A 14,084-nucleotide genomic window follows, 5' to 3' on the forward strand; every position below is an offset into this window, starting at 1 on the left:
CCTCCTCCTCTATTTTTTGGAATAGAAGTAGGATTGGTATTAGTTCTTTAAATGTTTGGCAGAATTCAGCAGTGAAGCCATCAGGTCCTGGGCTTTTCTTTGGAAGACTTTTTATTACGTCTTCCATCTTATTACTTGGTATTGGTCTGTTCAGATTTTGGATTTCCTTACGGTTCAATCTTGGTAGGTTGTATATGTCTAGGAATTTTTCCGTTTCTTCTAGATTTTCCAATTTACTGGCATATAGTTGCTCATAGTAGCCAGGAGTAATCCTTTGCATTTCTACACTATTAGTTGGAATGTCTCCATTTTCTTGTCTTATTTCACGTATTTGGATCTTTTTTTTTTTTTTTTAGTCTGGCTGAAGATTTGTCCGGTTTATCGTTTCAAAAAACCAACTTTTGGTTTCATTAATCTTTTATATTTTCTTCATTTAAATTTTTTTTTTTTTTTGAGACGGAGTTTTGCTCTTGTTACCCAGACTGGAGTGCAATGGCGCGATCTCGGCTCACCGCAACCTCCGCCTCCTGGGTTCAGGCAATTCTCCTGCCTCAGCCTCCTGAGTAGCTGGGATTACAGGCACATGCCACCATGCCCAGCTGATTTTTTGTATTTTTAGTAGAGACGGGGTTTCACCATGTCGACCAGGATGGTCTCAAACTCTCGACCTCGTGATCCACTCGCTCGGCCTCCCAAAGTGCTGGGATTACAGGCTTGAGCCACCGCGCCCGGCTCATTTAAATTTTTTTATCTCAGCTCTGATCTTATTTTAGGCTTGCTTTACCTTTACTTTTTAAATTTTTTCTTTTTCTTTTTCTTTTTCTTTCTTTTCTTTTTCTTTTTTTTTTTTTTTGAGGCAGTCTTACTCTGTCGCCCAGGCTAGAGTGTAGTGGGGTGATTCTGGCTCACTGCAACCTCTGCCTCCCTGGTTTAAGCACTCCTTGTGCCTCAGTCTCCCCAGTAGCTGGGACTAAAGGCCCATGCCACCACACCTGGGATTTTGCCATGTTGGCCAGTTTGGTCTTGAACTCCTGACCTCAAGTGATCTGCCTGTCCTAGCTTTCCAAAGTGCTGGGATTACAGGTGTGAGACACCACATCTGGCGTTGTGTTTCTAATTCTATTTTTTATTTTTATTTATCTTGAGACGGAGTCTCACTCTGTCACCCAGGCTGGAGTGCAGTGGCACAATCTTGGCTCACGGCAACCTCTGCCTCCCAGGTTGTAGCCATTCTCCTGCCTCAGCCTCCCAAGTAGCTGGGATTACAGGCACATGCTGCCATACCTGGCTAATTGCTTGTATTTTAGTAGAGACGCGGTTTCGCCGTGTTGCCCAGGCTGGTCTTGAACTCCTGAGCCCAGGCAATCTACCTGCCTTGGCCCCAAAAAGTGGTAGGCTTGCAGGCATGAGCCGCCGTGCCCGACCACATTTCTCATTCTTTAAGATGCATCATTAGGTTGTTTGAAGTTTTGCTCTTTTGATGCAGGCACTTATAGCTATAAACTTCCCTCTTGGTATTGCTTTCACTGTATCCCAGAGGTTTTGATATGCCATGTTTTCATTATCATTTGTTTCAAGAAAAGACTCAGTTTCCTTAATTCGACCCACTGGTCATTCAGGAGTATATTGTTTAGTTTCCATGTGTTTGTATAGTTTCCAAAATTCCTCGTTTTTGATTTCTAGTTTTATTTCATCGTGATCAGAGAAGATGCTTTATGTTGCTCGTCTCTTGAATGTTTTAAGACATTTTTTGGATCTATCCTTGAATGACCCATGTCCTGATGAAAAAAATGTTCATTGTGCAGCTGTTGACTGATACGTTCTGCAAATGTGATGTTCCATTGGTGTATAGTGCAAGTTAAGGCCAGCGTTTCCTTTTTTGTCTGAAAGATCTGTCCAGTGCTGAAAGTGGGGTGTTAAAGTCTCCAGCTATTATCGTTTTGGGGCCCATCTCTCTTTAGCTCTAATAATACTTGTTTTATATATCTGGGTACTCCAGTGTTGGGTGCATGTATGTTTACAATTGTCACATCCTCTAGCTGAATTGACCCCTTTATTGTTACATAGTGACCTTTGTCTCATAGTTTTTATCTTGAAATCTACTTTGTCTAAGTATAGCTATTCCTGTTCTGTTTGTATGTGTGTTTTTTTTATGCCTTTATTTTCACTCTACATGTGTCTTTATAGGTGCATTTTTTTTTTTTTTTTTTTTGGACGGAGTCTTGCTCTGTCATCCAGCCTGGAGTGCAGTGGTGCATTCTCAGCTCACTGCAACCTCTGACTCTCGGGTACAAGTGATTCTCCTACCTCAGCCTCCCGAATAGCTGGGATTACAGGTATACACCACCAGGCCCAGCTAATTTTTGTATTTTTAGTAGAGATGAGGTTTCACCATGTTTGCCAGGATGGTCTCGATCTCCTGACTTCATGATCTGCCTGCCTCAGCCTCCCAAAGTGCTGGGATTGCAGGAGTGAGCCACCAAGCCAGGTGGAGTGTTTTTTTTATAAGCAGCAGATGATTGGTTTTTTTTTTTTTTAAATTCATTCAGTCGCTCTGTCTTTCAATTAGAGAGTTTAGTCCACTTGCATTCAATATTACTGAGAAATAAGGACTTATTCCTGCCATTTTATTTGTTTTCTGGTCTTGTCTTCCTCTTTTCTTTCCTGCCTTTTAGTGAAGGTGATTTTCTCTAGTATGATATAACTTCTGTTTGTTTTGTGGGTCCCTTGTACATTTTGAAGTTACCATAGGCTTGCAAATACCTGCTTCATAACCCATTATTTTAAGGTGGCAGCAACACTGCTTGTGTAGGCAAACAAGCAAAAAGAAAATGAATAAACTCTATTTTCAATTTGTCCTTTGCTTTCTAAAACATTTTTCTTTTCTAAAAATTTTAGTAGGTTTTTGTGGAACAGGTAGTCTTTTGTTACTTGGATTAACTTCTTTAGTGGTGATATTTGTAATTCTCGGATACCCATCACCTGAGCTGTGTACACTGTATCCAACGTTTAGTGTTTTATTGCTCACCCCCTCCCACCCTGCTGCCCAATCTCCAAAGTCCATTGCATCATTCTTACACCTTTACATCCTCATAGCTTGGCTTCCACTTATGAGTGAGAAGATACATTGTTTGGTTTTCCATTCCTGAGTTACGTCATTTAGAATAGTAGTCTCCAACTCCATCCAGGTTGCTGCAAGCCCTTTTCATGGCTGAGTAGTATTCCACGGTATGAATCTACACCACATTTTCTTTATCTACTCATTGACTGGACATTTGGGATATTCTATATTTTTGTGATTGCAAATTGTGCTGCTATAAACTTGTATGTGCAAGTATCTTTTTCATATACTTATTTTCCTCTGGGTAGATAGTAGTGGGATGGCTAGATCAAATGGTAGATCTTTTAGTCCTTTAAGAAATCTCTACACTGTTTTCCAGAGTGGTTGTACTAGTGGACATTCCCACCAGCAGTATAAAAGTGTTCTTCTTTTGCTACATCCATGCTCACATCTATTTTTTGATCATGGCCATTGTTGCAGGAGTAAGGTGGCATTGTGCTATGGTTCTAATTTGCATTTCCCTGGTCATGATTAATGTTGAACATTTTTTCATGTTTGTCCGCCATTTGTACATCTTTTGAGAATTGTCTATTCGTGTCCTCTCCCTACCTTTTGATGGTATTATTTGTTTTCTTTCTTGCTGTTTGAGTTTTTTGTGGATTCTGGATATTAGCTCTTTGTCATATACATAGTTGGTGAATGTTTTCTCCCACTCCGGGTTGTTTGTTTTACTCTGCTGATGATTTCTTTTGCAGTTTAGAAGTTTTTTAGTTTCAGTCCCATCGATTTATCTTTGTGTTGCATTTGCTTTGTGGTTCTTGGTCATGAAGTCTTTGCCTACGCCAATGTCTAGAGGGTTTTTCTGATGTTATCTTCTAGAATTCTTAGTTTCAGGTCTTAGATTTAAGTCTTTGATCCATTTTGAGTTGATGTTTGTATAAGGTGAGAGATGAGATTTGGTTTCTTTCTGCTACATGTGGCTTGCCAGTTACTCCAGCACCATTTGTTGAATTAGGGTGTTGTTTTCCCACTTTTTGTTTGCTTTGTCAAAGATCAGTTAGCTCCAAGTATTTGGCTTTATTTCTGGATTCTATATTCTGTTCCGTTGGTCTGTGTGCCTGTTTTTATACCAGTACCATGTTTGGGTGACTACAGCCTTCAAACTACAGTTTGAAGTCTGGAGGTAATGTGATGCCTCCAGATTTGTTTTTGCTACATCTTGCTTTGGCTATGCGGGCTCTTTTTTGGTTCCATATGAATTTTAGGATTTTTTTCTAGTTCTATGAAGAATGATGATATTTTGACGAGAATTGCATTGAATTTGTAGATTGCTTTTGGCAGTATGGTCATTTTCACAATATTGGTTCTACCCGCCCATGAGCATGGGATGTGTTTTCATTTGCGTCATCTGTAATTTATTTCAGCAATTTGTTGTAGTTTTCCTTATAGAGGTCTTTCACCTCCTTAGTTAGGTATGTTCCATTATTTGTGTGTGTGTGCAGCTATTGTAAAAGGGGTTGAGTTCTTGATTTGATTCTCAGGTTGGTTGCTGTTGTCGTATAGCAGTGCCACTGATTTGTGTCATTAATTTTGTATCCTGAAATTTCACTAAATTAACTTCTCAGATCTAGGAGCTTCGTTGGATGAGTCTTTAGGGTTTTCTAGGTATACAATGATATCTGCAAACAGCGACAGTTTGACTTCCTCTTTACTGATCTGGATGTCCTTTATTTCTTTCTGTTGTCTGATTGCTCTGGCCAGGACTTCTAGTACTGTGTTGCGTAGAAGTGGTGAAAGGGGGCATCAGTGTCTTGTTCCAGTTCTCAGGGGGAATGCTTTCAGCTTTTTCCTGTTCAGTAGTAAATTGTAGCTGTGGGGTTGTCATATGTGGCTTTTATTACCTTAAGGTATATCCCTTCTATGCCAATTTTGCTGAGGTTTTTCATCATAAAGCGATGCTGAATTTTATCAAATGCTTTTTCTGCATCTATTGAGATAATGCGATTTTTGTTTTTCATCCTGTTTATGTGGTACACTTCATTTATTGATCTGCATATTTTAAACCATCCCTGTCTCCTGGTATGAAGCCCACTTAATCATGGTGGATTATCTTTTTTTTTTTTTAATATGATCTTTGATTCAGTTAGCTAGTATTTTTTTCTTTTTTTGAGACGGAGTTTCACTCTTGTTACCCAGGCTGGGGTGCAATGGCGCGATCTCGGCTCACCGCAACCTCCGCCTCCTGGGTTCAGGCAATTCTCCTGCCTCAGCCTCCTAAGTAGCTGGGATTACAGGCACGAGCCACCATGCCCAGCTAATTTTTTGTATTTTTAGTAGAGACGGGGTTTCACCATGTTGACCAGGATGGTCTCGATCTCTCGACCTCGTGATTCACCCGCCTCAGCCTCCCAAAGTGCTGGGATTACAGGCTTGAGCCACCACGCCCGGCTTCAGTTAGCTAGTATTTTGTTGATAATTTTCACATCTATGTTCATCAGGGATATTGATCTGTAGTTTTCTTTTTTCTGTTCTTTCCTGGTTTTGGTATTAGGGTGATACTGCCTTCGCAGAATGACTTAGAGAGGATTCCTTCTTTCTCTGTCTTTTAGAATAGTTTCAATAGGATTGGTACCAATTCTTCTTTGAGTGTCTGATAAAACTCAGCTGTGAATCCAGCTGGTCCTGGACTGTTTTTGGTGGCATAATTATATTGCTATGTCAATCTCACTGCTTGTTATTGACCCGTTCAGAATTTCTATTTCTTCTTGGTTTAATCTAGAGGGGTTGTATATTTCCAGTTCCAGGAATTTATCCATCTCCTCTAGGTTTTCTAGTTCGTGTGTGTAAAGGTGTTTATAGTAGCCTTGAATGATTTCTGTGGTATCAGTTTTAATATCTCCAGTTTCCAATTGAGCTTTTTTAGATCTCTTTTCTCAATCTTGCTAATGGTCTATCAATTTTATTTATCTTTCAAAAGAATCAGCTTTTGGTTTTATTTATCTATTGTGAGTTTTTTTTGTTTCAATTTCATTTAGTGGTAGTCTTCTGATACTACTTGTTTCTTTTCCTCTGCTGGGTTTGGTTTCTTCTCGTTTCTCTAGTTCCTTGAGTGTGTGACCTTAGATGGTCAATTTGTGCTCTTTCAGACTTTTTGATGTAGGTATTTAACGCTATGAGCGTTCCTCTTAGTATTGCTTTTGCTGTATTCCAGAGGTTTTGATGGGCTATGTCACTGTCATTATTCAGTGCCAATAATTTAATTTCCATCTTGATTTCATTGTTGACCCAGTGATCATTCAGAAGCAGGTTATCTGATTTCCATGTATTTGGATGGTTTTGGGCGTTCCTTTTGGAGTTGATTTCCAGTCGTATTCCACTATGGTCTGAGAAAGTACTTGATATAATCTTGATTTTTTTTTTCTAAAAAAAAATTTTGAGACTTGTTTGTGTTGTTTGCTTTTAACTTAAGTTTCTATTTATATCTTATTGTATAGTCTGTGTCTTAACATTTTTATTGCTATTTTTGATTGACCTTTTAGTGTTTCTACTTAAGAGTAGTTTATATACCACAGTTAGTGTTATAATATTGTTTTTCTGTGCACTTACTATTACCAGTGAGTTTTGTACCTTCACATGAATTCTTACTGCTCTAATGTCTCTTTCTTTTTTTCTGATTGAAGTACCCCTTTTAGCATTTCTTGTAGGGCAGATCTAGTGTTGATGAAATCCCTTAGCTTTTGTTTGTCTGGAAAAGTCTTTCTCCTTCGTGTTTGAAGCATATTTTTACTTGGTATATTATTCTAGGTCTATATAAACATACATTGGGTATGTTACATTTTTTTTTTCCTTCAGCACTTTAAATATGTCACACTGTTCTCTCCTGGGCTGTATGGTTTCCACAGAAAAGTCTGCTGCCAGATGTATTGGAGCTCCATTCGATGTAGTTTTTCTCTTGCTGCTGTTGGGGTCCTTTATCTTTGACCTTTGGGAATTTGATTATCAAATGCCTTGAAGTAGTTGTCTTTGGGTTAAATCTGCTATAACCACCTTATACTTAAGATACTGATATCTTTCCTTAGGTTTGGGAAGTTCTCATCTCTTTTTACCATGTGAACTTTCTACCTTTATTTCTTTGTGTACCTCGTCCATAAGGACAGTGACACTCAGGTCTGTGCCCTTTTGAGGCTATTTTCTAGATTTTGTAGACATGCTTGTTTTCTTTGGTCTCCTCTGACTGCGTATTTTCAAATAGCCTGTCTTTGAGCTCAGTAATTTTTCCTTCTGCTTGATTTAATTTTGCTCTTAAGAGCCTCTGATGTATTTTTCAATACGTCAGTTTTACGTTTCAACTCCAGAACTTCTACCTGAATCTTTCTAATTATTTCAATCTCTTTGTAGAATTTATCTGCTAGAATTCTGAATTCTTTCTGTTATCTTGAATTTCTATTGAGTTTCCTCAAAAAAGCTATTCTGAATGGTCTGAAAGGTCACATATCTGTTTCTCCAGGAGTGGTTCCTGGTGCCTTACTTAGTGCATTTGCTGAGGTTCATGTTTTCCTGGATGGTCTTGATGCTTGGGGAAGTTCATCAGTGTTTGGGCATTGAAAGTGAGGTTTTCATTGTTGTCTTCACCATCCGGACGTCTTTGTATTCGTCTTCCTTGGGAAGGCTGTCCAGGTATTCAAAAGGACTTGGGTACTGTGATCTAAATCGTATCTGCATCAGGGGACCTCCCAGGCACAGTAATGTCGTGGTTCTCACAGATCCATAGTGATAACACCTTGGTGGTCTTGATATGATCCAGAAGGCTTCTGGGTTACCAGGCAGAGGCTCTAGTTCACTTACTTTCTGTCTCTCTCTGTGCTGGGCCGCCTGGAGCTGGGTTTGGGGTGACGACAGCACCCCTGTGGTGACCATCAATGGGACTGCACTGGGTCAGACCTGAAGCCAGCACAACAGCACTGGGTCTTGCTCAAGGCCCCCTGTGACCATCACCAGGCTGCCACCTATGTTGGCTGAAAGCCCTATGGCTCTACAGTCAAGTGGCAAGGCATCCAGACTTGTGTCCTTCCCTTCAGGGCCAATAAGATGCCCTAGGCCCTTAGCAGGAGAGGAGATGCCATTCAGGAGCCAGGGACTGCAGTCAAAAATCATAGAAACCTACCTGGTGTTCTGCTGTACTGTGGCTCAGCTGACGCTCAAACCACATGATGCAGACCCTTTTATCCTTCCTTTTTCTTTTTTTTTCGAGGCAGTCTTGCTCTGTTGCCTAGGCTGGAGTGCGGTGGCACAATCTCAGCTCGCAGCAGCCTCCACCTCCTGGGTTCAAGTGATTCTCCTGCCTCAGCCTCCCAAGTCGCTGGGATTGCAGGTGTCCATCATCACATACCAGCTAATTTTTGTACTTTTAGTAGAGACAAGGTTTCACTGAGTTGGCCAGACCTCCTGACCTCAAGCGATCCACCCGCTTCAGCCTCCCAAAGTCCTGGGATTCCAGGCATGGGCTCCCGCACCTGGCCCCCTTCTCTCTACACATAGAGAAGCCTCACCCTGTAGCCACCACCACCACTACAGGCCCAGAGGGAGTATTGCTAGGCTACTGCCAGGGTTCCATTAAGGTCCATGGGTTCTTCAGTCAGCTTGCAGTGAATGCTGCCAGGCCTAGGAATCACCCTTCAGGGCAGCATGCTCCACTTTGGCCCAAGGAAGGTCCAGAAATGCCATCACGAGCCAAGACCTGGGATTTGGGGACCCCAAAAGCCTGCTTGGTGCTCTACCCCACTGTGGCTGAGCTGGTACCTAAGGTACAAGACAAAGTCTCCTTGACTTTTCCCTCTACTTTTCTCAAGCAGAAGTCTCTCCCCAGAGCCACAACAGCTGGGAATATGCTGGTTCTCGCCTGAAGCCAGCACGCCTGAGTCTACCCAAGGCCCTTGGCATACTACCTGGTATTATTGCTGGTTCTTCAGGGTCCAAGAGCTCTTTAGTCATTAGGTGATGAATCCTGCCTGGACTGGGTCCTTCCCTTCAAAGCAGCGGGTTTCCCTTCTGGCCCAGGGTATGTCTACAAACGTCATCCAAGAGCTAGGGCCCAGAATGGGGGCCTCCCAATCCTGACTGTTGTCTTTTCCTGCTGTAGCTGAGCTGGTATCCAGGATTACAAGCCAAAAATCTTTACTCTTCCCTCTTTTCTCCTTCAGCAGAAAGAAGGGGTCTCTTCCGGAGCTTTGAGCTGTGCTGCCCTGGGTTGGGGGAGGGGTGATGCAAGCACTCTCTTAGCTACCCTGGCTGGTGTCTCAGATCACTTCCCCCACCCCTCCACCCCCAGTCCACCTGCTCTAAACTCAGATCAGCATTAGGACTTGCCTAGGAATTGCAGTCTTTGTGGCCTAGACTGTTTCTCAGGTTCACTTAGGACCACAGAGCACTCCAGCCCATGATGGTGAGGCTTCCCAGAACTCAGGCTCTGACCCCTGGGATGGGCATTCCCTTCTGGCTAGGGCCAGAATCAAATATTCCCCCTATCAGCAGGCATCAGCTGAGTGCATCCCTGCTGTGCTTTCTGCTGTGACGGGACAGTGGATTTTAATGCAAAGCCTCACAGTAGCAACTGTGCTCTCCCCCTCCCAACATGACAGGTTCTCCCCACCGTGCAGGGTGGGAGAAGAGTGACGCCAGCAACTGAAGACTGTTTTTCCTACCTTTAGTGCCTCTTTCACCAATATGAAGTAAAAACCAGATACTGAGTGCTTACCTGATGTTTGGTTTCTATGAAGGTGCTCCCTGTGTATACAGATAGTTGTTAAACTTAGTGTTCCTATTGTAAGGATGATCAGTGGAGCCATTTGGCCACCTTGCTCTATCCTTGGTTAATTTTTTTTTTTTTTTGAGATGGAGTCTTGCTTTGTTGCCAGGCTGGAGTGCAATGGTGCGATCTCAGCTCATTGCAGCCTCCGCCTCCCGGGTTCAAGCCATTCTCCTGCCTCAGCCTCTCAGGTAGCTGAGATTACAGGCCCACACCACCACACCCAGCTAAGTTTTGTATTTTTAGTAGAGACAGGGTTTCACCATCTTGGCCAGGATGGTCTCGATCTCCTGACCTTGTGATCCATCCGCCTCGGCCTCCCAAAGTGCTGGGATTACAGGCATGAGCCCCCATGCCCAGCCTGGTTAAATAAATTTTAAGGGTCATTCCTTCCTGGAATAAAGTTCCCACCAAAAGACTAAATTTTTAGGAAGCATGTGCTGTTATAGAACAGAATGAAGAGCCAGTGTGAGTCCAACAGCATTGAACAGCTCCAAAAGAAACTTCAAACCAAATAGGTGTATTTGCACAAAGACTATTTCATGAATTGTGCAGCACTCAGAATCAGAAGAGGTTCAGAGAGCTCTGCTACAGCAATGTGAGTGGTGAACTTTTATAGGCTGAGGTGAAATAGGACAAAATGCATTTGATTTATTAGAGTGAAAGGACCCTAGTTGGTAGTTGGTAGTTTCTGATTGGTCAAGTCTCTAACTTTGTTTTACTGTTGACATTGGGATTTGCTTTGCCTACACAGCTACGTAGGAACCTAAAACTCTGAAGCTATCCCAAACCCCCCTGCCACCCTCCCCCCAATGGCCTCTCAATTAAAAATTTTAATGCTAGGAATTCCAGTCCTATTAACCCATGTTTCAATGAGGGGGAAAAAAAAAAACACCTAAACTGGCCATTCAAGTTGATAATTGTAACATTTCAAAAGGAGATAGCACAGAGTTAGTGTACAGGATCTCAGATAGGTTGATCTTTAAAGCTTGATGCCGTGTCTTATTCTTTTCCAGGTTCAAGCCAATGCAAGCGGAGAGTGGGCGAGAGAAGTAAGAGGAATCCCCTTACTTAGCCCAGTGCCACTACATAGTTGGCTCCTGCTCTATGGCAGGCACTGTTTTGCACAAGCCATGACCTTAGAGGAGCATCTACGCCATGTCACAGCCCCCATGGGCATAACTATGAGATCAGCAATTATGTAAGTGGAGCAGAAAGGACTTCCAATTTGAAAATTGCCTAACAGTCTTAAAGCATAATACCTAAAATATTAAATTGTAGGAATTGGTCACCGTATCAAAACCTTAAAAGTCTGTAAAGTCTAATCTTTAGTCAACAAATATTAAAACAGACTTTGTGATGTATGGTTTGTGGCTATTAAGATACATGTTGAAGAAGGTGTGAGAATGAAGAACTTGATGTGAATGGATGGGAGAATATTAATTCTCAGTCAAGTTTCCAAAAATGGAACTTAAACTTTCTAGAGCAGTTTTAGGGTTACAGAAAAATTAAGAAGTTAGAGAGGCTTCTCCTATATCCTGTCACCAGTAATGCATAGCCTCCCCCATCAACACCCCCTACCAATGTGGTACATTTCTTGTGACTGATGAGCCTACATTGAAATATCATTATCACCCAAAATCCATAGTTTACAATAGGGTTCACTCTTGGAGTTGTTTCTTCTACTGGTTTGGTTAAATGCACATGACAGGTACCCACCACTGGTTTCATGCAGAGTATTTTTCGCTGCCCTAAAAGTCTTCTGTGCTTCACTTAATTATCCCTTCCTACCACTACCTCCCGCTGCACGACAGCCCCTGAGGACAACTATTTTTTTTTTTTTAATAAACTGTCTCCATGGTTTTGCCTTTTTAGAATGTCATCTAGGCTAGGCGCAGTGGCTCAAACTTGTAATCCCAGCACTTTGGGAGGCCGAGGTGGGTGGATCACCTCAGGTCAGGAGTTCGAGACCAGCCTGGCAACATGGCAAAACCCCATCTCTACTAAAAAAAAAAAATACAAAAAAATTAGCCAGGCATGGTGGCAGTCGCCTGTAATCCCAGCTACTCGGGAGGCTGAGGCAAGAGGATCGCTTGAACCTGGGAGTTGGAGGTTGCAGTGAGCTGAGATGGCGCCACTGCACTCCTGCCTGGCAACAGAGTGGGACTTGTCTCACACACAAAAAAGGGCTGGGTGCGTTGGCTGACACCTGTAATCCCAACACTTCGGGAGGCCAAGGTGGGTGGATCATGAGGTCAGGAGATCAGGACTGTGTCTTATTTTGTATTTAGTTTGCTGTGTGAAATGTTTATCATGTTTAGCTGGTCAGTACCTTTTCAATATGGATGCCATATTTTCTAGGATTGAAGTAGCTGGTGATGCTAACTCCTATACAGACATATTAAAGAAATATACTAGATCAGCCCTGCAGATGGTAAGTGTCTAGTAGATACATGCACAGCCTTTAGTTAGTGTTCTAAACCATTTAACTAAGTATTTTAGAATTCAAAATGTTGTCGTTGGTTTCCTGAACTTGCCAATGAAAGCAGATTAACCTGCATAATACAGCTGAATACAAACTTGCATGGTTTAGCTATTCCTGAATATCACAAACCCCATCTCTACTAAAAATACAAAAAATTAGCCGGATATGGTGGCATGCGTCTGTACTCCCAACCACTCAGGAGGCTGAGGCAGGAGAAATCCCTTGAACCTGGGAGGCGGAGGTTGCAGTGAGCCGAGATTGTGCCACTGCACTCCAGCTTGGGCAACAGAGCAAGGCTCCATCTCAAAAAAATTATGTATTAATCCAATATAAACCTTCCATTTATTTTTTTTCTAGATATTTAGAAACTTTTATTCCCTTTAAACTTATATTTTAGTGTAATTTCAGACTTAGAGGAAGAATTAGAAAAATAATACAAATACCCCTTTTTTTTTAACCACATTTGTATAATCATAGTTTTTCTCCTTTACCATATGCATATAATTGTAATTCATGGTAGTTACTATGTATATGTATGTATGTGTGATATGCTGCTACATTAATCTCTGAATATGTCAATGGGTATTTTGAAAACAAAGAGACATACTCTTAACATGTTACCCAGTTAAGAAAATTAGTATTAAGATAATGCTATTTTCTAATCTGTACACATAATTCTAATCTCACCACTCGTCTGTAAACCAAAACAAAAAAATTAAAAGCTGGTTTTTTTGAAAATATGAAAATTTGATATTGTCAAGATTGAAGATGACTAAGGCTAAAAAAATAGGAACAAGTAGAATTCATTAGCATAGATTCACTGGTGATTAATGAAATACTAAACCACCAAAAGCTACTATATGGCAGTCATTTGAAAATTTGAAATAGGTCACCTTTAGAAAAAATTTAAATGATTAACCATTTAGTCTGAACTATGGGACAAATATTTCTCAATGCAGACAATGCATTTGAAAATCTACACCCTTTCATGTGAAAGGAAGAAAAACAGTATAGAATGAGGCAAGAATTTCCTTAATCTGATAAAAGATGTCTGCCAAAAATTGACTTAAGTTATTTTTAACATGATGATGCTTAATAACTTTTCCAAAGAAAGTCAGGAATAGCCCAATTAGTGGCCAGTCTTCCTAACTGCTTAGTTTCCTACTGAAGATCCAACCTAGTATTTGAAACCTTGGAAATCCAGCAATTTCCGTAACTCCTAAGTTTGCTTACTCAGCAGTAAAATGGGAACACTGCTACTCATTTTAGTGGGTTGCTGAAAGTATTAACTTTGCTAAGTAAACCGCTCGGCAAGTGGCTTACACGTCGTGATGAAGCTGTCTCATTGTGTGAGGTGTTATCTGAGCTCTTTGTTTCAGGGCCAAGAAAATTTAGTAGTGTGGACACCAAGAGTAAGGTTGGGGCAAGAGAGGAAAGCTCTCTGCAGCAGAGAGGGGGCCTGAGACGGTTGCCACTTTACAATGGAACACAAGAACTCTTTTTTTCTTTCTTTTTTTTTTTTTTTTTTGAGACGGAGTTTCGCTCTTGTTACCCAGGCTGGAGTGCAATGGTGCGATCTCGGCTCACCGCAACCTCTGCCTCCTGGGTTCAGGCAATTCTCCTGCCTCAGCCTCCTGAGTAGCTGGGATTACAGGCACGCGCCACCACGCCCAGCTAATTTTTCGTATTTTTAGTAGAGACGGGGTTTCACCATGTTGACCAGGATGGTCTCG

The 14,084-nt window shown here is 41.6% G+C and overlaps 1 protein-coding gene across 1 annotated transcript in view; it reads left to right on the forward strand.

Moving 5' to 3' along the window:
- The window catches only part of PIWIL3 (piwi like RNA-mediated gene silencing 3), a 44,100-nt gene that overhangs the window by 21,231 nt on the left and 8,785 nt on the right, over positions 1-14,084 (forward strand). Inside the window, exons 12-13 of the mRNA XM_010349261.3 lie at positions 10,883-11,067; positions 12,228-12,300. Coding sequence (XP_010347563.1) covers positions 10,883-11,067; positions 12,228-12,300 — 258 coding nt within the window. The remainder of the gene's footprint in view (positions 1-10,882; positions 11,068-12,227; positions 12,301-14,084) is intronic.

The sequence above is a fragment of the Saimiri boliviensis genome, chromosome 21 (assembly GCF_048565385.1).
Source record: "Saimiri boliviensis isolate mSaiBol1 chromosome 21, mSaiBol1.pri, whole genome shotgun sequence".
NCBI lineage: Eukaryota > Metazoa > Chordata > Mammalia > Primates > Cebidae > Saimiri > Saimiri boliviensis.